The 24,722-nt window shown below is 42.1% G+C and overlaps 1 protein-coding gene and 1 long non-coding RNA gene across 2 annotated transcripts; both read left to right on the forward strand.

Annotated features, from left to right (window-relative positions):
• Positions 1–6,525: 6,525 nt before the first annotated feature.
• DUSP26 (dual specificity phosphatase 26) lies at positions 6,526–17,188 on the forward strand. Its single transcript, XM_079140513.1, has 4 exons — positions 6,526–6,879; positions 8,886–9,181; positions 10,733–10,947; positions 12,645–17,188. The coding sequence occupies exons 2-4, from the start codon at positions 8,961–8,963 to the stop codon at positions 12,842–12,844; spliced, it is 636 nt and encodes a 211-aa protein (XP_078996639.1). The 5' UTR covers positions 6,526–6,879; positions 8,886–8,960; the 3' UTR covers positions 12,845–17,188.
• Positions 17,189–18,570: 1,382 nt separating this feature from the next.
• LOC306661619 lies at positions 18,571–23,814 on the forward strand. The gene is made up of 3 exons (XR_013763911.1): positions 18,571–18,689; positions 20,021–20,128; positions 22,994–23,814. It is a non-coding gene; the product is annotated as an uncharacterized lncRNA (long non-coding RNA).
• Positions 23,815–24,722: the final 908 nt, after the last annotated feature.

A 24,722-nucleotide genomic window follows, 5' to 3' on the forward strand; every position in this document is an offset into this window, starting at 1 on the left:
AAAAGGAATGGGGATGTGACTCAGAGGTTAAGCACCTCTGGTTCAATCCCTGATAACAAAAAAAGAAAAACAGAGGATATTCAATAAAATTCATCAGTACAGAGGCTGCCCAGGAGACAGGACACCCAGAGGCAAAAAGAATCCCAAGAGTAAAAGCAGACCCCAGGAAAACAACTCTTCAGTACTGCAGAGAAAACCCTGTTTCCATGTGAATAAGTCAGAAGACTCCAGAAAAGACTTAATGAAAAATATAACATTGAGGAAATAACTATGTTCACCAACAGGAGATTTAGGAAATTGGAAAAGAATATGAGGACTGAACTAGTGAGGCATCTATTGAAAATTAAGCAACTACACAAAAAATGATTATTAACTAAAGGGAAAACAGAAAAAGATAAGCAAGAAAAGTAATGATGGTACGTGACATGGTTCAAGCTTAAATAATAGTGTATAGTTTTAATATACTAAACACTGAATATTTATTTAATATTTATTTAATAAACCAATGATAGGATTCCATAAAAAATAAGTAGAGGGGAGATTCTCATGTATCTAGGAAAAGAAGAGCAGAAGATGAAATAAAAATAAATTCTCAACTTCATAGTGAGAAATTAATAGATAATGCTGAAAATTGAAAATCAAGAAATAGCAATATGAACCTATTATAGAGAAATAAAAGATTGAACACTGAAAGAAACACCTGAAGGATGTAGGTGTATCTTAGTGGTAGAGTGTTTGCCTAACTTTCAAGAAACCCTGGTTTAATCCCCAGAGCAGGCAAAAAGAAAGAGAGAGAAAGAGAGAGAGAGAGAAAGGAATCACCTGTAATTATTCAAGATGTTTGCTTCTAAGCTGTGGGAAGAGGGCTGTGAGAAGAACAGAGGGTTCTAATTTTTACTAAGTATTAAGGAACTCATTGATTCTTTAAACTATGTACATTATGTGACTGATGAATATTAAGACTTTTTTTTTTTTTTTTTTGTATTGGGGGTTTAATTCAGGGCCATATTCCCCAGTCCTCTTTATTTTTTATTTAGAGACAGAGTCTCTCTGATTTACAGATGGTCTCACTAAATTGCTAAGGCTGGTCTTTAATTTGTGATTTTGTGATGCTCCTTCCTCCGCCTCCTGAGTGGCGGGGATTACAAACATGCACCTCAATGTCCAGCAAGGACTTAAGAAAAAAAAAAAAACTGTATTCAAATTACTAGATAATAATAAAGAAGAAGATAGGAGAAAAGGTATCACTGAGAGAAGTTAACATAAAAATCCTTGGAGTCTAATACCTGTGTTTAGGCATGAAGTAAACATCTGTGTGCTGCTTTTAAAATAAATAAAAATTAAAATCCTTCTCTGGTTCAGGGATGGGATGAAAATATTGATTTAATTTAGGCTTTAACTTTCAAATCAACTGAACTTGTTGAATAAAGAATACCAAATAAATCCAACCAAAGAAAGGAAAGGAAAAGTTGGGCTGTACATGCAGTTCAGTGGCCGAGCATTTGCCTAGTGTGCACCAAATCTTGGATTCAATCCCCAAGATCACATTAAAAAAAAAAAAAAAAAAAAAAGATAAATATAAAATACAAAATAAGATGGTAGGTAGGAATTATTTTAAATACACCAGTAATAACAGTACACATAGAAAGCTCAGATTAAACTTCTATTTGATTTTTTAAAGGAAAATGAAGAAAAAATAGAATACAGATATATATTTAATTCTATGTATGATCTATAGGAGTTACATTTAAAATAGAATAATATATATCATATATATATTTATATATATCAAAGATATTTTTAATGCAAGAAAAATACAAAAAAACAAAAATCATGCAGTGTTAAAATCAGACAAGGTAAAATTTAATGCAAAATGTATTGTATTGATTCTTAGACTGCTTCTTCACTAATTTCTTTTTCCTTTTTCTTTTTATGTGGTACTGGGAATTAAACACAGGGACACTCCACCACTGAAATACATCCCCACCCCTTTTTGGTTTTTAATTTTAGGACAGGATTTTAATAAACTGCCTGGGCTGGTCTTGAACTTGCAATCCTCCATCTCACCACCCACCCCACCACTCCCAGTAGCTGAGATTACAGGACTGCACCACATGTCCAACTAAGCAAAAAATTTTAATTTCCTTTTTTTAGTTGTCTATGGACCTTTATTTTATTTATTTATATGTGGTGCTGAGGATGGAACCCTGTGCCTCACACATGCCAGGCAAGCACTCTACCACTGAGCCACAACCCCAGCCCTGCAAAATTTTTTAATAAAAAATAGAAATACCATCTGTGAACTTGGTGTATCTAATAACATAATTTGATACTATCCCAAACAGCAATGGGCATAATTAGAAGGAATAATTAATAAGCCCACAAATGTGGGAGATTTCAAATCCTTCTCTCAAAATTTGATAAAACAAGACCAAAAAATTAAGGACTTGTAATATTTTAAAACCTTATATAGAAGGGAGATAAAGATAGAAATCCCAAAACAGATTATTTTTTTTATATATGTATTATTTTCAAGCATGTATGGGATATTTACTAAAATTGACCATATGTCTCAACCAATTTCACTGATGTTTAAAATAAATTCATACTGATTATAGAAAATTTGGTAAATATAGACCAAATTTCAACATAGTAGTTTAAAGAACAAGATAAAAATTATAATCCCACTCTAACTAGTCTTTTAGCATTGGTATACTTCCTTTCCGTCTTTTTCAAAATGTGTGTTATGTGTTTTTTCCTGCTCGTGATGGAACCCAGTCTCTTGAGTATGCTAGATAAGCAGTTTTTGATATTTGGGCGTTTTTTTGTTGTTGTTGTTGTTGTTTGGTTGGTTGGTTGGTTTTTGTTGTTGTTGTCGGTTTTTTTTTTTTTGTTTTTTTTTTTTGCCATTCTCACATTTACCGTATTTTCCTTTTGTATCCGTTTTATTTGCAAATCATAATTCTATTATTTCAATTAAGAGAAGCAGTAGTCTCTCTTACAAAAAAAATAAAATGCATATTGGCTCTTGCAATAATGTGTGGTCCTTAGAAAATTAACATTCATACTGGTGACAGGTTTTCATCTGGACAGATTACTGGGGGACTCATTGGTGGAGAGGTGGAAAAGGAAGAGAATTGAAGTTGAAGCAAAATCAGATTCTCGCTCTACCCAAAGGAACAACGTTCCTTCCTCCTTAATTCAGATGCAGCTGAAGACAGCAAGAGAAATTCCCCATTACCACCTGGGAGACGCCTGAAAAGACAGACTAATCACAAGCAGAGACCTGGGGGAGAGGAAGTGTTAAATAGGTTCCAAGAAGAAGCCAGAGTAGTGGGACCGAAAAGAAAAATAAGTAACCCCAAAAGCGGGGCAGCCTCAAAGAAGAGCGAGTCTTTCTGCGCCCCCTTCCGCCTCTCTCCACACTCCCAATGCTTAATAAAGTCGCAGCTGTCAGTCAGTCCTGCTATTTGATCCTCTAGGTGAAAACGCTGTGTAAACTTGTAGCCGATTTCAGGGTGGACCAACCCAGAAAAGATAGGCGTGGCGGTACTCTGGGCACGGTTGGACAGAGGCGCAATTTCTGAGAACACAAGAAAGGATTTTGGAGTAGCAGGAGCCATCTCTTGGGGATGAAAAGCATCTTCTCCCAGCCCCCCACACACACCTGCAGATTCTGCCACTGAGAAGCCACGCCCCTAAGGGACAAAGACCGAAGCTTAAGAATGATTCTTGCAAAGAAAATCCTCCGGATTCTTGTAAGAAATTAACATAATTTCTGTTAAATTCCTGGCATATAGTAGGGCTTGACACATTTTAGTTATTGCTATTTTTTTTTTTCTTCTTTAAGAATAATACAATAGCCAAGGGTGGCGGTTCATGCCTGTAATCCCAGGGGCCCAAGAGGCTGAGGCAGAAGGATCACAGATTCAAAGCCAGCCTCAACAATTTAGAGAGGCCCTAAGCAATTTAGAGACCCTATCTCAAATTTTTAAAAAATAAATCAAAAGGGCTGGGGATATGGCTCAGTGGTTAAGCACCCCTGGGTTCAATCCCTGGTACAAGAAAAGAAACATAATGGTTTGAGGCACAAGCTTTTGCTTAAAATAGTTCTAAATTTAAATTCATGCTCAGATCCCAGCTATTAGCTCTTTGGTCTCTGCAGAGTAGATTTACCAACACTCTAAACTAGTTTACTCAATGAAAGATGAAATTAATAATGTCCATTAATGTGATTAGTTTATTTATGTAAAGACCAGTCCATGGTCAAATGGTAGCAGTTAAAATTACCATTTAACATTTATTTGTTGGGTTTTTTTTTTTTTTTAATATTATACTCTTGTTAAATTTCTCCTCCCTCTCTACATATTTATTCAACTATGCCCAGGGATCATTTCTTTTAAGACAATTTGAAACCTATCCTCCCTTGTTTTATTCATTCATTTATTCATTCAATTATTTTTCAGTTCTGAGGATCAAACCCACAGCCTTACACACGCCCACAAGTTCTACCACTGAGCAACACCCCAGCATCTTATCTCCATCTTCCAGTAGCTTCAATTTCCCATCTCATATTCATCCCTGTGTCGTATATCCATTCATGACCTCAACTATGAAGAACAGATTTAAGTAAGTATATAAATAAATAAAGTAAATAAAGCTCATAAGTTCTTTCATAGAATGCCTCTATGAGCACAAAGAAGGAACTGAATGAATAAGAATGGATCCAGAAGGGCGTTATAGAGAAATGATTCTTCAGCCTAGTCTTGAATTATGAACATCTTGAATAAGATAACCCTGGGTTTGAACCTGTGTTCTGCCACAGACTAACTGTGGGTGAGTTAACTAATATGGACAAATGTCAGTCTTCTCAAGTGCTTGCTGAACATAATACCTACTTAAAATGTGAGTAGGATTAAATGAACTGATACATGCGAAGCCTAAGGAATCAACAGACATTAAATTATCAATACATGCTATTTCTCATTCCTTCCTCTCCTTTCTGTCCTTCCTTCTCCATTATCTGCTAATTCTCCCACCACCATTTTCCTTTCTCCTCATCATCCTTTGTTTAGTTTGGTGTCACCTGGAAACATAAACCTCCTACTTACAAAGAAAAAATATGCAACCACTTGAGTTTCAGGTTGACCTGTGGAAATAGTCCTCTTGGAGATGTTGGTCCGTGGACAGTTTCTATGGTTACCTATAAATAAGTGCCCATATTGTTGTGATACATTTTAAATCACATTTTATACCATTTTGAGAAAAGTGAGATGCAGGGTTGAAACAAGCCTTGTTAAAAATCAGGATCAATTTTACCTAGAACATCCTTTTGATCTACCAATTTCGAATACAACTTTGCTTAAAATGAGGTCTTATAATTAAGTGCTCTTTCGCAATTTATTTTGTGCTAATCATTGAAAGGTTTTCCTGGCTCTTAACGAATTAAAACCTCAAATTTCCCATGTCAAGACTGTTTCAGAGGCTGAGGATTTCATTTCTTCGTGTCAAATGCCATACCAAGAAGGCACACGAAAAACTGAAAGTACGCTTTTTTGGAGGAGAAAATGTTAAAAGGTAAATTAATTCTAGGTGGCAACCTGTGAAGGTACCTCCCCTTTCTCACAGAACTGACCAGGGGAGTGTGTTGCCTTGGCCAGTGCTTTCTCTCCCCAGAGAGCAAAGCTGACCCACCACCATAAGCTGCTTGACACGTAAATTTCAACTCCTGATTTCAGCTGTAGTGGAACCTCACTCAGTCCCAGCTAATGTACTTCCTGCCTTTCTTCCAGGAGACAATTTTCTGACACAGCATCATCTGGTAACATTTATTCTCTCCCATCTCTGTCATCTCTGCCACCTCCCATCATGCCCTTGAGGGGAAGCCACATAATCCTTGCCCTCCAGGTGCCCACAGTCCTGGTGTTTACAAGGTGCTGACAACAGAATAGCAAAGGAAGTGGATTTTCACTAAAAAGGAGTACAGAAGAAAAGAAATAGAGATTTTCCTCAGATTTCTTCAGGAATCTGAGGAAAGCAGAATTCACTATGAACTGAGCCGAGTCTTTCTGAAAGAAACCTAGGGTGCATTCTCTATCTTGTGATGCACTGGTTTAGAGCAGGTAGGGGCATGAACTTCAAACTACCATTGTTTGAAGATCAGCTCTGCCAAAAGTCAGCTGTATTGTTTGGGCAAATTAGCCTCTCTGTCCCTCCATCTCCACTCGAAAATAAAGACACTAATACCAACCTCATAGACTTATGATGAGGATTAAATGAGTTACAATATGTGAAGTACATGGCCTATGGCCAAATGCTAATAAGGGTACTGACCACTGTTATTTTTGAGAATGAGGAATGTACAAATGAGGATGCAGAATGCCTGTGCAATTACCTAATGCTATCTGGGAGGAGTGTGTGGTTTAAGACACTGCCTGGGAGTGATCTTTAGACATCATGCTTTGTAATTGGCCCGCTACAATAACACTCAAGCGTGTGTGCGAGGCGAGGCGGTGCAGGTCTGGCTGCGTGGGTCTGTGTCTGGTCTGTAAACCCGGGCGGCATCGTGGCGGGTGCGGGCGAGCCCACGCTGCGCGGCGACCCGGACCTCTTGAGTGTGAGACCGTGTCCCTGTGTGTCACCAACGCGCACACTAATATGAACCCCACTTCGACGTGCGTGTCATGGCTTAAAAATAGATGCTAATCCGTCAGCCGGTTCTGGCAGCCAGCGGCAGTAGCCGGGGCGGCGGCGGCGGCGGCGGCGGCGGCGGCGGCGGCGGCGGCGGCGGCGGCAGCGGCTGGAGAGTCATGGCCGTGAAGCTGCCTGCGCCTGCGATCGGCCTCGGGAACTGAGACCCCGCACACCACGCACGCAGAGGTACAGGGGCTGTGGCGGGGCTTCACCTTCCCTTCTGGCTTGCGGGCTGGGGAGAGGAACCCAGCTCGGGGTTATGGGGGAGAGAGGGGCATCCTTCCCTCCGATCAGAGCGAGCTGTGCTGTCCTGTTCCCTCCCTCCACCCAGCGCCAGGCTGTCTGGGTTGGCAAAGGGCTGAGGCGACAACCATGAACCTGTTACAACCGAGGCAGCAGACGGAGGAAGGGGGGCGACGGCCCGGGGCCTCCCAGAGCTGGCTGATGGGATTGGAGAAGGTCCAGGGTTGTATCCGGGACAGAATGGGGTTTCTCCACCACCACCCTCCTCCCCAAGTAGAGAGTCCCAGGGAGAGCTGCTTCCTCTATCTGGTCTCCTTCCAGGCTTCCTCTTACCTTTCATCATGATATGGGCAACAGAATCTATGAGAAAAGGGTTCATTTAGGCATTCATAAACAATGATGGGGTCTTTAGGCCTGAGGAGAAAGGATGGGTGGTGATGATGGTAATGATGGTGGTGGTGATGATGATGATGATAGTGGTGGTCGCGTTGAGGCAGTAGTGCTTTATTTCTGTGCTGTTTCTGACCCAGCCACTGAAAAAATGTCTGTATCTAAATACCTGAATAGCCGGTTACCCCTCCCGAGTTGGGATCCTAAAACCCCTGTTTCTGAAATCCTGTGAGTGCTTGGCCTCTCCTGGCCTTGGGGGAAAGGAGAGATGGGCTCTGACTGCCGGTGTGGGATGAGACAGTGTGACCATGGACAAAGATGGCCTCTCACTGCTGGACAGTAGGTTGTAGTCCCTTGGGCAGAAGTCAAGGAAGGAAGTAGGAAGGGGACTGTGCAGGTCAACCCATGTTCCAAACACTGGGGACCATAAGTGTAACAGGAGGAAAAGAAATAGGGGGTCCAGGTGCCTCTCTGCCCAAAGGTCCATGACAAGCCTCAAAGGCTGACCCTTCCCAGCTGTGAAACTCAAAGTATGACTCCAGTGTAACAAGCACCAGCTGCCAACAGGTATTCTGAAACACATCTGCTAAACTCCTAGTGGCAGAACCCATGCCTGTTGTGCCGGGTCTGTTGATTCTAACAATATTGAAGGGTCTCTGCACCTCTGGGCCTGCAGAATCCTATGGAATCTTCATTTTCCTTTTTCTTCTCCCTCTACAGGCCTCAGGCCTCCACCCCTCCCCACCACACACAGGCACAACATTCTTTGTGTCTTTGACTCAGAACACCTGCTTTGGCTCAGAATTCTCACCTTAGATTTGATCAGGGGAGTATGGTTTACCTGTTGTACATATAGATTGACTCCTTCTTCTATTAGCTGTTGCACTGGGCAAGTATTTTCCTCAAACTTATCATTCCTCTTTATTGCTATTCTTCACTAACCTAGTCCCTCCCCACAAACAATTCCTGTTAACAGGCTTATCTTTGAGGCTGCACAGGGGAGGAATGGGTTAAGGCACTTCATCTCTCTGGAACCAAGAAGACCGACCTGGCATATGTCATGGCCCCAGCTGCCTTGTCTTCCTGCTAATTTTCTCTGGATGGGTCCAAAGCTACCCATTCCCATCCCAGCTCCCTAGACTCTGCCTACAGCCTCAGGCAGCTGAGACCCAGATTTAGGCTGGCAAGAGCCCCAGCAGTGGGCACAAGCACTCAAACACCGTGTGTGTGTGTGTGTGTGTGTGTGTGTGTGTGTGTGTGTATGTACTGGCAATGGGGGGTGGGGTGGTAGAGCAGAAACTCAGCAGCTGGGCAGCTCCCTCTTCCCGTAAACAAGGACATGTGACTCTCCCACCTCCTTGTGTGGCAGAGCCAAAGAGCTCAGTGAAAGGAGCTGCTGCGGCTTGAAGAAAAAGGCAGTCCTCATGGCCCCACCAGTGCTGCCTTACCTTCTCTTCCTTGAGGATCTTCTCCCCAGGGTCTGATCCAGCCCGACCCAGCCCAGTTAGCAAGAAGAAAAACAGCTGCTCTGGACTCACTCATACCTCCTCCTCTTCCAGCAACAGCTACCTGGTGACCAGCCCCATCGTCACCACAGCCATCGTGCAGCTGCCATAGTTCCTGCCACCTCTAAGATGTGCCCTGGTAACTGGCTCTGGGCTTCCATGACTTTTATGGCCCGCTTCTCCCGGGGTAGCTCAAGGTCTCCTGTTCGCACTAGAGGGAGCCTGGAGGAGATGCCAACTGTTCAACATCCCTTCCTCAACGTCTTCGAGTTGGAAAGGCTTCTCTACACAGGCAAGACAGCCTGTAACCACGCTGACGAGGTCTGGCCAGGCCTCTACCTTGGAGACCAGTATGTACTGGGTAGACAGGGATCATGGCTGGGTGTGTATCTGTGTGTGTGTAGAAGGAGAAAGGAGAAGGAAGGCAGACAGACACTGAATTCTGTTGTTGGTTTCAGATTAAGAATTGAAGGGAGGGGGGACACAGGCAGAAAATAGAAGCTGGAGGGTTTGGGGGAGTTCAGATAGGGTTATTAAAATACCCAACTCTGGACAGAAAAACTGTTCAAGTAGTAATGTTATTCACTCACCAAACATTTAGTATTGAGTGCCAGTGCTATGTACAAGGCACAGTGGATGACTTCTCTGACCTTCCAGCTGTTGTGCTATGACTCTGGATAAAGACAGTCACTGGGAGCCAGGAATAGTAGGTAGTAAGCCCAAGGGGTTCATCTCAAGATCAAGCAAAGCCGCAGTATCTGCAGAGAGTCTGCAAGTTGGGGGCTGTGGTGAGAGGAACATCAAAAGAAGAGCAGATTCTTCTCTTCCTCACCGGTTCTTTCTTATAGAAGGATTTTTTTCACATGTATTTTCACTCTCAATCTTCACAACAGCCTTGAGAGGTAGGTACCACTCTCCCCAGGTGATAAATGAGGAAACTGAAGCTCAGAGAACTTGTGACTGGCCCAAGGTCACATGAGTTGTAAGTAGAAGAGCCAGGACTTGAAAGGTCTCTCTACTTTCCACTAAAGGAGTTTGCACTGGAAGAGTGCTTGCACTGACATAGGACCATTTTGCCTGAGAGGTGTCTGCCACTCAGCTGAGGGGTATGGTCTGGATGCAAACTTGAAGATGACATTATAAAACAGGGTAAATGTGAGCCATGGCATAACTGGGAAAACAGAAAGGATTCTGGGTATTAATGACAGTATAAAGTAATTGGAGGGTTGGCTGTGGGAACAAGTATCAGAACCACGTAATGTCAAGATTAACAGGGACATTAGATACATTTTTTTTCTTATTTTTTACTTTTTTGATACTGGGGATTAAACCCAAAGTCTTGTGCATGCTGAGCTTGTGCTGTACCCCTGAGCTACATGCCCAGCACTAGCAGGGACATTAAATGTGAGCACATCTAACAACCCTCCTCATGCTCAGATCCTCTCTGAAATATCCATGTCTACTCAATGGTCTCCTTCTCCTGCTTGAACACCCAGGTAATGGGAAATGGCTCTCCCCGCAGGTGCTCCAATCTTTCTTCAGCTAGAATTCCACTGTTAGTATGTCCTGTTAGTAGCCTGAAAGTGAAATCTTTTGCCCTATAGCCTTAATCCTTTGATCTTATTTCTACCCTTTAGGGCCCTGCAGATCAAGGAAAATCCCACTTCCTCAGAGAACCCCTTCAATATTTTATTATGGCCATTTTCACCCCTCCTCCTTAGTCTTCTCCAGGCATCCTCAGTCCTCTCAATCATTGCTCAAAGGACAAGACTCCAAGTCATTGCCCATCTTCCTCCCTTCTGGGGCATTAGTAAGTAGAGGCCTGTAGCCCATGACCTAGGCAAGAAATGTCCCTGACATCCTAGCTTCTCCACCTTCCCCCTAACCTCTGTTCAACACAGGGACATGGCCAATAACCGCCGGGAGCTTCGTCGCCTGGGCATCACCCACGTCCTCAATGCCTCACACAGCAGATGGCGAGGCACACCTGAGGCCTATGAGGGACTGGGCATCCGCTACCTGGGTGTCGAGGCCCATGACTCGCCAGCCTTTGACATGAGCATCCACTTCCAGACGGCTGCTGACTTCATCCACCGGGCACTGAGCCAGCCAGGAGGTAGGAAGGAAAAGCCAAAAGGAGGAAAGATCAATGGACATGGAGCTTAGGAGAAGCCTGAGCATTCAACTATGGAGAAAGAGTTTAGCCATGTGACAAAATGCTCTGGATGCAATGTTAAGGAAAGAAAAATATTCTCTCGAGTATTTTTTTTTCCTCAAAGCAATACATAAAACAACATGAAAGAAATCATCCAAAGTGTTAAGAGTGACAAGTTGCACCTGGGTGATACTATAATTTTTTCAATTTTTGGTTTTTACATATTTCTATGCTTTCCAACTATTTTTACCTTCAACATGGTAAAATGCTTTAGAAGTCAGAGAAAAAAAAAAAACAGTCAGTCCTTTGAATTCCTATGTTCTGAATCCTTGGATTCAATCAATTACAGATTGAAAATACTTGAGGAAAAATAAGTAATGAGTATGTACAGGCTTTTTTATTTCTTGCTTTTATTTCCTGAACAATATAGGATAGCAACTATTTACATAGCATTTACATTATATTAGTATTTTAGATAACCTAGAGACGATTTAAAGTATATGAGAAGATGTGCATATGTTATATACAAATAGTAAACCCCATTTTATGTTGGTTTTTTTATCTGATGATTTTTGGCATCTTTGGGGAATCTTAGAACCAATCCACCTTGAATACCATGGTAGGACTGTATATGAAAATATAAATATATTCAATGATTAAGAGAAGTAGCAAGATAAAAGGGTAAGGAAACCAGGTACCATGCACGTGCCTGCATCCCAGCTACTGAGACAGGAGGATGTTGGAGCCCAGGAGTTTGAGGCCAGCTTGGGCAACATAGCAAGACACAGTCTCAAAAAACAAAGGGGAGGGAGACTGAACCAGGCTTGACATAGGGGGTTTCCTTGTACACTCAACAAATGTCAACTGAGTCCTTACTATGGGCTAAGTAAGCTTGGTTTCTCATTAGTGATGAGTCTACCTTTGAGCCTTTTTCAGTTTTATGGACACTGAGGTGCTGCACGTCTTCTCCATCCCTTTCTACAGAGGTCTCTGCCCCTTTGTTGAGGATCTGCATTGCTTTCTTGGTTTATTTTTGTATTTCATTTATTGCAGTACTGGGGTTGGACCCAGGGCCTTGTTCATGCTTAGCATGCTACACTCCCAGCCCAGTATCTAGTATCTTCATTCTTTTTTTTTTTTTTTTTTTTTTTTTTTTTTTTTTTTTTTTTTAAGAAAAAGGAATAAGGTAGGTGCTGTGACACATGCCCGTAATCCCAGTAGTTTGGGAGGCTGAGGCAGGAGGATCGTGAGTTCAAAGTCAGCCTCAGCAAAAGCAAGGTGCTAGGCAACTCAGTGAGACCCTGTCTCTAAATAAAATACAAAATAGGGCTGGGGATTTGGGTCAGTGTTCGCGTGCCCCTAAGTTCAATCTCCTATACCCCGCCCCCAAAAAAAGGAATGAGAAGGGTTTTTGCTTTGCTAGCAAAGGAGAAACACAGTGGACTCCTGACCCAGAGACCATGATTCCTCCCACCAGGATCCAGAGACTATGATCCTTCCCACCAGGATCTTCATTCTTAACACCACCCATCTGCACCCATTTCTGTCTCCGCGTACCTCTACTTATCAGTCTTCCTAGTCACCTCTCCTTGTCACACTCTCTCTGGCTTCCTCCAAGCCACCACAGTCTCCAGTTCTCTCTTTGTGTCTCCTTGCAGGGAAGATTCTGGTGCACTGTGCTGTGGGAGTGAGCCGATCTGCCACCCTGGTGCTGGCCTACCTCATGCTGTACCACCACTTCACCCTCGTGGAGGCCATCAAGAAAGTCAAGGACCACCGAGGCATCATCCCCAACCGGGGCTTCTTGAGGCAGCTCCTGGCCCTGGACCGCAGGCTGCGGCAGGGCCTGGAGGCATAAGAGGAGGGGGAAGAAATCAGGCCAGGCCCCTGGGTAGGTCCCTGACTCCCAGATGGAGAGAGGAGGCCCAGGGAGCAGGTAACAGATAGTGCAAGTAGCCCATTCTCTCCTAGTGGCAGGAGAGTGAGTGGTCAGGGATGGAGCCTTTGTGGGAGGGGATGGGAAGTGAGGTTTGGCAGTGTGGTTGGTGGCACCCAGGAAGCAGGTAGACTGCAGGTGGAAGATGGTCCTAGGACTCAATTCGGGCACTGCTGGATTCCAGCCAAGGTGCTCCCAGTGACTCACAGTCCCCTCCCCTCTTTGTGCTCAAGTGTTCCCCTCTCTCTTACCAAAATGGAAGGGCCATCTCTGTCCTGTGTCTGAGCAGGGAGTTAGAGATGCACCAAGCACAGATGTGATGGTATAGAGTTGTGACAGACGGTGCAGAGATGGTGTGAGAAGCTGTGAAACCAGAGGGAGAAGCCCACAGACTTGTTACTCCAATCACAGGAAGAGTAGGTGTGTGAGGGTTGGCATGGTGCTTATGAGAGCTGCGCGTGATCAAGACTATTACAGAGGTGCATGACTAGGTGGTCATTCACTTACTGGATTTGGGTGTCTGGAGAAAAAATAAAGATGATGGAAGAGAGCTTCTTAATGTCATTGACAGTTTGAAAGAGTTCTGTATCTCTCCTGGGAACCCCAGCCTTGCTGGGCATAGCAGCAGTTCCTGACCCCCTCCTTTTGGTGATCAACTTCCACCACCTTGAAAACCTTCATCAGTTCTTGTGGAACCCTGGAAAATCTTCAGCTGTTATTTCCAGGGAGTCCACAAAGGGGCAGTAAAGGACCAAAAACTTTAGGTTTGCGACCACTTCTTGTTGCCTAGAAAGCACTTCCTCCATCTTCCGAGCTTAAAATAGGTCCCTATTCACATGCTCAAATGCATAAAAAATATGTTTATTTTTAAAAAATCAACCTTATTTCCATATCAGGTCCCCATCCTGATGAGATAACATTCTGATAAGAAATCCAACCCAACTGTAAATCTACATTTAGGGGTTTGTATTTTGCCTGGTGCCAAAGTATTGAGGGGGCGAGGGAGAGGTGATGTAATTGCTTTCTCTTCTGATCTTTACAGGCTTGCTTCAGAGGAATGTAACAGTCTCATTAGTAAGCTTAATAAAAAATTAGACTCGGAGCTGGGAGTGTACCTTAGTGGTAGAGAATTTTCCTGATACATACAAGTCCCTGGGTTGGATCCCAAAACCACCACCACCACCACCAAAAAAAAAAAACAAAAGTTATAAAACCCAAGCACAGTCAGTCAGTATTTGATAAGCGTTCTTTCTCTTACTTCATCTCTTGCAGTCTTGTGATGGCCCTTCCAAGGCTTGAAGCCAGCTTTCGTGGTTACTTCTGTCTTGCTACTTTGGGTCTAACAGGTCTGATTGTTTCCAGTAGTCTGTGCTTATCATATTTTCAGTTTCCTCACTAGCCTTGCCCGTACTAGGTTCCCTGTAGGAACCAGAACTCCAGATCTCTCAGAATTTGTAGGTCTCAATGCTCCAGGCTGAAACTCATAAGATGGAGGCAAACTCTGTTAGCTGGAGTGTCAAAATTCCCTCACTGTCGAGAGACAATTCATCTAAGGGATAGCATGAGGTCTTCATTAGATGATGTTAAAATGAGTTGATTTCCTATCAGAACTGTGGGCCAGAAAAATTACATATAACTAAAAAGAATCTCAAAATAACTCAGGCTCTTAGACAAACTGCAACTAGAAACAGATGGGTAAAGAAGACAATTGTCATCTCCTTTGTTTCAGCCTAGAAAGGACAGTACTACTAATGTAACTGAACAGCCACAACCATATTTATTCAGTCTGATTGTGCCCTAGACTGTTCGTGATGAACTAATTTGAGAATTTAACTCTAACTTCTAGTAAGGAATTACAGCTACAAAAGTATATTCAACCAAAGAACAGGCTTCCAGATAATCCTCACAGAGCAGATTCTGTACTTTTATTATTCAAGGAATAATAGCAATATCTTTGCTATGCCCAGGTACTCTCCTATCTTTACAGACACTCATCTAATCCTCATAAAAACCCTGTGAAGTAGGTATAATTGTCATTGCTTAGGAACAGGGAATCAAGGTTATCTAATTTGCTCAAGGATGCAAAAAGAATAAGTGGAGGAACTAGGATTTAAAACTCAGTTCTCTGGCTCCAGAATCTGTTGACCCACCATACCACTATCCTGTGCCTCCAGCTCCACCACGGAAGGTGTGTATGTGTATGCGTGTGTGTGTGTGTGTGATGTTTGTGTTTGTGTGTGCATGCGCACATGCATGTGTGCACAAGATATAGGAAGAAGAAGAATTGCTGCAGAGTAACTGCCCCACATCATCAGACCCAGCAACTCTGCTCTTCCTGGCTTTGTTTACATTCAGAAATATCAGTTTATTGAGGATTTCCCTGTCTTTTCTAGAGACTGTGACTCTTCCAAAAAGAATTATGTGGCTCAAAGGGGAGGAGAGGGGGCCTACAGCCTGGTATTCACCCAAGTAGAATCAGTCCCCCACCTCCAAAAAGGTTCTGGGTAACACTTGTCACAGGTTGTCCCCTATTCTATCTTCAGGCAGTGCACCATTTAGACTAAAATAATATGAGCAGGATCATCTGATTAGATGCAGCCTGCGACACCAGTTGACTGTGCCTCAACCCTCTGGAGCTGAGATCCAAGTCACCCTTGTCACTCTGCTCCTTTCCCTGCCACCTCCAGCCTCCACCTCCACAGTGTTGACTCAAGCCCTTGAGGCAGGCCCTGAAGATATTGCTGTCTCTGAGGAAGGGGAGGAGTGTTGGCCCAATCCTTCACCCCTATAACTAATCCCAACTGGGAAACTCCACAGGGAGCAGCAGCTAAGAGAAAACTGCTGCTTCTGAGTCCCAGGGCAGCAGATGAAGCTGGAGCCAGACAAGCATCTAGCTAAGAATTACGCTGGGTCTCGAGGACTTGGCATTGCCATATCCAAGGGCCCCTGCTAGAAGTAGGTCCCTTAGAGAAAAGGATATTTGGGTCTGGGGTGTAGCTCAGTTATAGCACTTGCCTAGCCTACATGAGGCCCCAGTTTTGATATTCAGATACAAAGAGAAAGAAAATTTGAATAGAAAAAGAATGGGCCAGGTTATAAGAAAGAGGAATCCTGCTAATCATAGATTTCTCAGAACATTTTTTGAGGTGGGGGGAAGAGCAAAAGCCTCACAGATTTGTAGAAAGTCCTGTTTGCATCCTAATCACTGGTAAGAGGGCTATAAATATGCCCTCTTACCTGGTGTCTTCGTCTATTTTGGGTGCTATAACAAAATACCTGAAGAGATTTATTTTGCTCACAGTTTAAGAAGAAGAAAATACAGAATTATGTGCCCTCAATACCTCTAGGCAGGGTTCCCCTGGCTGCATCACATCATGGTGAATAATATCATAGCAGGAGCACATGTGAGAGGGAGAGACAGAAAGCATGGTGAGACAGAAAGCAAGAAAGAGCTGGGTGTGGTAGTGCATGCCTGTAATCCTAACCACTCAGGAATTTGAGGCAGGAGGTTAGTAAGTTTGAGGCCAACCTCAGCAACCTAGGGAGACCTGATCTCAAAATAAAAAAATAAAAAGATAAAAAGGATTGGGGATGTAGCGCAGTGGTTTGATCCCCCAGGAAAGAAAGAGAAATAGAGAGAGAGAGAGAGAGAGAAAAGAAAGAAGGAACACACAAACAAACGAACAAAGGAGAGAGGGAGGGAGGAAGGAAAAGAAAGAGCTTCAAAGGTCATTCTTGCTCTTTTATAATAATTCATTCTCAAAGAACTAACTGAGATCCTATGGGAACTACATTAACCCCGCTCAAATACAGCACCACCAATGACCTACCTACCTTCCATTAGGACCCATCTCTTAAAGGTCCCACCGCCTCTTAACATCACCACCCTGAGATTCAAGCTTTCAAAACATGTATCTTTGGGAGACAAATCACCTCAAAACAATAGCACCTGGCCAAAGGAATTTTGGAGAAATGATTAAAATTACAAACCTGAGATGGGAAGATTATTCTTGGGTGGGCCAGAAATAATCTGTATAAATCCTTAGACATACAGGACCTCTCCTGTGATGAGAGATTTGCTGTAAAAAGGACTGGACCCTCATTGTGTGCTCTACAGAAGAAGAAGACCATGAACTAAAGCATACAGGTGGATTTTGGAAGACAGAAAAGGCAAGAAAGAGGATTCTCCCCTAAAACCTCCAAAACTGAGCACAGCTCTGCCGACAGTGCTCGATTTTAGCCCGGAGAGATCTGTCAGATGCCTGACCTACCCAACTGTAAAATAATAAATATGTATTGTCAATACCATTAAGCTCGTGGTACTTTGTTACAGCCACAATAGGAAACTTTGACTCACCGTGAAGACTCTTTCCCATGGCTCTCTGGCCACTGGTTACAAATGACAGGACTACACATTAACATGGTCAGAAAAATTAAGATCTGCTGACACAAAAGTGCAGGGAGGACGATTCATCTGACACAGGGTTGAAAACTGACAGCACGAGTGTGAAACCCACCAGCAGAGGGTATCCTGTGTCATGCTTCCATATTTGGGAAACTTGACACAGGATTTGGATTTCCAGTCTCCCTAGAAAAGTTGAAAGAGACAATGAGCCCACATTTGCACAACAGTCTGAGTAAGGGCTGTCTCATTTAGAGGAGTTAAGTGCCTGTTCTCCAGTTCCACCTCTTCCTTTCTCTACCTATTTTTTTTTAAAAACTGGGGATTGAACCCAGGTTGGGTGCTTAACCACCGAGCCACATCCCCAGCCCCCCCCCCCCTTTTTTTTGTGTGTGTATTTTACTTAGAGGCAGGGTCTTGCTGAGTTGCTTAGGGCCTTGCTAAGTTGCCAAGGCTGTCTTTGAACTTGAGATCCTCCTGCCTTAGCCTCCCAAGCCGCTAGACTTACACCCAGCACTCTACCTGTTTTCTAACACAAGACCTGTTTACTCCTTGAGACCATTTGCCTGTAACCCCTAGTGTCAATCAATCCCGCTACTATGTCTTAAAATCCTACCCAAAAATAGAAGCTATTACTTATCTTTAAAAATTCCAGACTAGCCCACCTTCCCTCATTTTCTCCCAATTCCCAATTCTCTGCTAGTCATTCTTAAAATTCTCTTAGTTTGTGGGAGTGGTTGCTGGCCTTTACAATGGCCTGGGATGTTTCCTATGGTTTGGCAGACTCTTGACTCTCCAGCCAAATTCCCTTTCAGCATCTGGAGCCAGCCTGGGGGAAAGTGGCTGGCACAGCGAGTCTCTCAGGAAGGAAACTTGGAAGCAAGTGGCAAGAGGCCCAGTCCTCTCCTTAAGAAGCAGGGAGGGGTATGGGTTTATCATCTCGCAAGTCAGCTTCTGATGATCTGTGGACTATGCTTAGGTTACTTTCCCTGGGGCAATTTTTTTATTTTGAGAGACCCAGAAATCAAAGGTCATCCATCCTCTCTGACCCTTGGAGCTTATTCACAAACTGGGTTAAAGCAGTTCAACTCCACATTCTCAGTCTATAACCTTGCAGAGCCTGAGCTTAATTGAGACCTACAACCAATGGCAGCCTAATAAAGACAGAGGGTTAGTAAAAATATTAACCTGGGGAGGGAGACAGAGTCTAACCTGGGAGAGGGCGGAGCAGGGGCTAAAAGACCCAGGCCACTCACAATATTCAACCCCAATGCACAAGGACTGTTCCCTGCTCCAAGGAGGGAAAGGACCCTCACTTGCATGAGGAGAAAGGAGAAATATATCCCAAGATGTGTCACATAACAGGTAAGAATAAATAAATTAGGGCTGGACCCCCAAGGCCAAAGGTCATTCTGTTGTCCCCTGCCAAGACCTGCCAGGCACAAAAAGCTCCCAGCTACCAAGCAAGATGAGGCTGGGATCCTGCCAGCTTCTTCACACAGGTGAATGATCACAACCTCAAGAACACCCCCACCGGAAGGCAGCCAGAAGAATACCCAGGGCACAGATTTCTTTTTTTTTCTTTTCTCTTCTTTTCATTTTCCTTTTCTTTCTTTCTGTTTCTTCTCTTTCTGGGTTTTGTTTTATTTTGTTTTGTTTGTTTAATGGTTTGTTTTGCTGGAAACAAGCATCTTAATCAAATATACTACCAAAACTCAAAACTTTGGAAGATATCTCAGAACAAATTGATAAACATAATGCTTTCCTTTTCAACTGATAGCACTTTGAAAAGACTACAAAAAAAACCGACCAGAGTCAACATTAGCTTAAAATTCTTAAGTTTTTGACTATGTAAACTATGTTCCTATGTGATAAAATAAGTGATAGTTGGAATCAACATTAACAGATAAACTCTGTGAAATGAAAATTTTTGCTGTTGGATGAATCACAGAATGTTATGGTTAAATATATCCATTGTTTTTTATACTACTGGCACCCAAGATGAAAAACATTACATATACATGTAAAGTAGGTAAGAGTTTTTTACCTACTTATATATGGCTATAATTATTTTTTGAAGAAAAATATGTAAAGAAGTTAGCTTTTTATCTTATTTTGTTTTGTTTTGTTTTATTTTATTTTATTTTATTTTATTTTATTTTATTTTATTTGTGTGTGTGTGTGCCATGCATGGAACCTAGGTCCTTGAACATGCTATGGGCAAGTGCACCCAGCTGCATCCCAGTCCTAAGTCCCAGTATTTCAAATCACTTTCACTGGGGCCACTTATGAGAGGGTAGGATAGGGAAAGGAAGTCCCCTGTGATTCAAACAAGCAGCCCTATTTTTATTTTTTATATGCACTTTTTTTTGTTTTGTTTTGTTGTTGCTGCTATTTTCTTTCTTGGTACTAGGTATTGAACGCAGGACCTCACACCAGCTAAGCATACATTCTACCACTGAGGTATATCCCAAGCCCTTGCAATTACTTTTTAAACACTACTGCATAAAAGTTTATGTGAATGAAAAACAGAAAACCAACAATCTTATCCGATCCTTCACTTTGTAAATGAGAAAACCAAGACACAGAGAGGTAACAGAAAGGCACAGAAATAGCACCAAAACCAAGACTCAGGTAGAGAGAGATTGCTACGAGCCCACCACTGTCCATTCTCCCCTTCTTCCTTTTATTAATAGAACTGCCTGAGTTTTAGCCAAACACATGACAATCCCACGAGAGACAACATTCCACAGTCTGCTTTGCAGAGAAATGTGACCCTGGGACTAAATTCTCACCAACGGAATGTGAGTAAAAGTAATACTCTATTTCTTGCAAGGAAAAGACTGTCTCTAGTGTTTTGTACTCTTCCTTTGGGTTGGAACATTAGATATATGATTAGGAAACCACATGAACAAGGGAAACATCCTGGAACCCTGCCAAGGAGCAAAAGAACCTGGGTCACCAGATGGCTTCACGAAACAGAAGCACCTCCACACCCTGTAACTTCCACTTTCTTTGGGATATTTATAAGTCAAAAATGAACTACTAGAGTGTTTGAGCACTCCAGTTTTTTTATGTCTCTTTGTTACAGTAGCTTTATTATTTATCTATTGCTAAGTAACAAATTACTAAAAACTCAGTGACTTAAGACAATCAGTACTGGTTATTATTTAGTAGTTTCTGTGGATTAGGACATTAAGAGCAGTATAACTGTGTAGTTCTATCTCAGAATTTTTCATGAGAGTACACCCATCATCATGGCAGGGGCTGCAGTTTTCCAAAAGCTTGAATAGAATGGAATACCCACTCCCAAGCTCATTCATATGGTGGTCATCAGATACTTCAGTTCCTCACCATGTCCTTTCACCATAGGTGAGTAACTTTGTGACCTGACATTGGCTAACCCCAGAACAAATGACTCAAGAGGAAGAGTGGCTAAGAATGAAACCGTAGAGCATCTTTATGACCTATCTTCAAAGACAATTAGTTGCCTCCATCTTTTTCTATTGTTACAAGGTCAGGAAGCCCAGCCCAAATTCAAGCAGGTAGGGACTAGGCTCCACCTCTTAAAGGAAAGAGTACCAAAGAATTTGCAAACATATTTTCAAAAATACCACAGGGACGGGGGCACAAACCTGTAAGCCCAGTGGCTCTGAAGTCTGAGGCAGGAGGATGAGAGTTCAAAGCCAGCCTCAGCAAAAGCAAGGCACTGAGCAACTCAGTGAGACCCTGTCTCTAAATAAAATACAGAATAGGACTGGGATGTGCAGTGTTCGAGTGCCCCTGAGTTCAATCCCCGGTACTAAATAAATAAATAAATAAACCACAGATGTTGAGCCTACCTCTGAATTAATATACTAGATCTACTGACTCCTGGTCTAGTGCATCTTCTGAGCTTTATGATGGTTCATAATGTAGTTCAAGGACAATAATGACTAACACTGTTGGGGTCCTTTGGTGTCACAAGGAAATGCCAAGCATTTTGTCCTTCATACAACCTTGTGTAGTATATTCTACTCCTTCCCCTAATTTTACAGGTGAGAAGACAGCAGAGTTTATACCACGCCAGACTCCAGAGCCTTCCTTATTCAACAGCTATCATAGGGTTGGAGAAACAGCAGGCTTTGGGAAGACAGATCAAGGGTAGAATTCTGACACCAATACTTTAGTAATATGATATTTGGTAATACCTAACCTTTCTGGGCTTCAATTTAACATCAAAGGAAAGTTGAAAACAACAAACTCTCAAGGGTTGTGATAAGGAGTAAATGAAATCATGAGGTGCACTAAGCACAGGAATTGACATTAATAGAGAATCAGTGAGTCCTCCCTCCTTTGCTTCATTCTCAGATCTCCACTCCCACACAGGAGGTGGTTCAGCTCTGGCCTACAGTATTCGCTTCATTTCAGAAAGCCAAAACTTTAGCAGGACTACGCAGAATACCTGGGCAACCAGGTTAGCATGAACCCCGTACCCTCTGTTTCCTCCAAACCTTCTCTGACGCTTTGGAAAACCATCAGGAGATGCTTAGGAAATGCTTAAGAAAAGCCTCTGTTGCAACAGTAGCAGGAGAAACGATGTCCCTTCACAGTTCCACAAAAGCCTTTGTCTTCTACTGGACTTTCCATGTGTGTTGGGACCTGAGGAGAAGGACAGACAAATTGCTGTTTCATATTCCTGGAGAACCACAGACCAGGACCTGGGAGCATTGCTGGGTAGATTATAAACACCTGTGGCCAAGAATTATATCAATTCTCTAAAAGGATCCCAGTACTGAAATTTCCCTGGTATGTGGACAGAGAAAGATCAGACATTTTAAGAGTTAAAAGAGCAAAGGGGCTAGACGTGTATAGTACATGCATGTACTTAGCATGTGCAAGGCCCAAGTTCCATCTCTAGCACCCAAACAAATAAATCTGCTGAAAATAAGTATGAAGGACCTCATTAGCCCAATATACAATGAACAACTCTCAACAACTTCAAGGAATTACATGTTCCTCTGGGGAAAACACTTTTCTAAAATATTAAAGAGCTTAGAAAGCAGCTTGGGAGACTGAGGAGGGTGATCGGGAGTTCAAAGCCAGCCTCAGCAAGTCAGCAAGGCCCTACGCAGCTCAGTGAGACCCGATCTCTAAATTTAAAAAAATACAAAAAAGGGCTGGGGATGTGGCTCAATGGTTAAGTGCCCCTGAGTTCAGTCTCTGGTACCAAAAAAAAAAAAAAAAAACTTGGAAAACTATTGTGACAATTTGTCTCATTTTGAGGCATGACATGTTTACTCACTTAATTATCACTGTTTACAACCAACCCTGGTTCACATTCTCTTACACATTTTAAGGCAGGATTTGAAGGCCCATGGAAGAGATGCTCTTACAAAAGGAGAAATGGAGTGTCTAACGCCTCTGTTCCCTATTCCCCAACAAACTTGGCCATCTTTCCCCAGCTTCTCAAATGCTTGCAAGTCCTTAAAATGAAGGGATTCATGGGGTACATAAGAAAATGTTGGGGCAGGGCAGTGGAAATGAGGAGAATCCCTTGACTCCTTAAGAAGTTTTTCTGGAAGCTTGGTATTACCTTGCCCTCTTTCCATCGATGATTTAGAAACAGAATTCTTCATCAGCTTTCTCAGGAGACTTGAATATAAGATCCATCATCTTTATTGTTTCAGTTGCCTCATCAACAAAAGAACGAGATGTGTCTTCCTGTCTTACACAAAGACCAGTGTAGGAACCATCATCTGGTTGGGGGCAACGTACCTAAATTGGATTGACATGATGAGAGAAACCAATTTATCTTCAGTAAGAGCCTTCAGTCTAGGAAAATGCTGGAACCGAATCAACCTTTCCTTTTTTATTTTTTTAATGTGGTATAATATTTGTACATCTTTATAGAATACATTATGGTAATTCAATACATGCATGCAGTAAGCAATAATCAAATCGGGGTAATAAGTATTTCTATCTCTTCAACCATTCATCATTTTGATGTGTTGGGAATTTTTCTATTCTTCTAGTCATTTTGAAATATAAATTATTTTAACCAATAACTATGTATTTTAACCAATGACTATGTTAAAGAAGAACCAAAGAAATTCTTCCAGTATGTTTTTGGTGCCCTGCCTTTCCAGTCTCTAATAATCACTTATTCCATTCTTCAGTAAGACTGACTTATTGGTTCCCACACATGATTGAAAAATGTGATATCTGTCTTTTTGTTTCTGACTTGTTTTATTTAACGTAATGACCTCCAGTTCCATTCATATTGCTGTAAATTATAGGATTTCATTTTTTATAACCAAATAGTATTCCATTATGTAATATACCATGTTTTCTTTATCCATTCATCTACTGAAGGGCATCAGGGTTGATCCCATATTTTGGCTGTGGAAGAGGGCTGCAGTAAGCTTGGGAAAGCAAATATCTTTTTTTTTTTTTTTTTTTTGGTATAATGATTTCATCTCCTTTGGGCATATACCTAGTAGTGAAACTGCTGGATCATATAATAGTTCTATTTTTTTGTTTGTTTTGAGGACTCTTCATACTAATTAACATTCCTACCAACAGTGTACAAGAGTTCCTTTCTCTGTATTCTTGCATTTTTGATGATAGGTATGCTAACTGGGGTGAGATGATATCTCACTGTGTTGGGTTTTTTTAATTGTAGATGGACACAAAGACCTTTATTTAATTTATTCATTTTTATGTGGTACTGAGAATAGAACCCAGTGCCTCACACATGCTAGGCAAGCGCTCTATTGCTGAGCCAGATCCCCTACTCCCTCATTGTGGTTTTGATTTGCATTCCTACAATAATTAGCAAAACAGTATTTTTTCATGCATTTGTTGGCCATTTACATGTCTTCTTTTGAGAAGTATCTTTTTAGTTCTTTAGCCCATTTTTTAACCGGATTGTTTGTTTGGTATTCAGGTTTTTTAGTTCCATATATATACTTGATGTCAATCATATGCTTGATGTCAAGTATATAATCTTGTCGAATGAACATTTTGCAAGTATTTTCCCTCATTCTCTGGATTGTCTTTTAATTCTGTTGGTTATTTACTTCATTGTGCAGAAGCTTTAGTTTGATATAATCCCATTTGTCAATTTTTACTTTTGTTATCTATGACTTTGGGAAAATCTAGAAAATCACTGCCTACACCAATGTCTTAAAGTGTTTTCCCTATGTTTTCTTGTAGTAACGTCATAGTTTCAAGTTTAATGTTTAGGTCTTTGATTCATTTTGAGTTGATTTTTATGTACATTGAAAGAAAGGGATCTAGTTCATTTTCCTCACATGCATATCAAAATTTCTAGCACCTTTTATTGAAGAGACTGTTTTTTCTTCACTGTATGTTCTTGGTGCTTCTGTCAAAAATCAGCTGGTTAGGACCAGTGGG

The sequence above is a fragment of the Sciurus vulgaris genome (assembly GCF_902686455.1).
Source record: "Sciurus vulgaris genome assembly, chromosome: 5".
Classification (NCBI taxonomy): domain Eukaryota; kingdom Metazoa; phylum Chordata; class Mammalia; order Rodentia; family Sciuridae; genus Sciurus; species Sciurus vulgaris.

Excerpts from the sequence above, each read along its gene's own strand:
- DUSP26 (XM_079140513.1), top strand. The coding sequence starts at position 8,961 with ATGTGCCCTGGTAACTGGCTCTGGGCTTCCATGACTTTTATGGCCCGC. Across the intron at positions 9,182-10,732 it reads GGCCTCTACCTTGGAGACCA|GGACATGGCCAATAACCGCC; the intron begins GTATGTACTGGG and ends TGTTCAACACAG. Across the intron at positions 10,948-12,644 it reads GGCACTGAGCCAGCCAGGAG|GGAAGATTCTGGTGCACTGT; the intron begins GTAGGAAGGAAA and ends GTCTCCTTGCAG.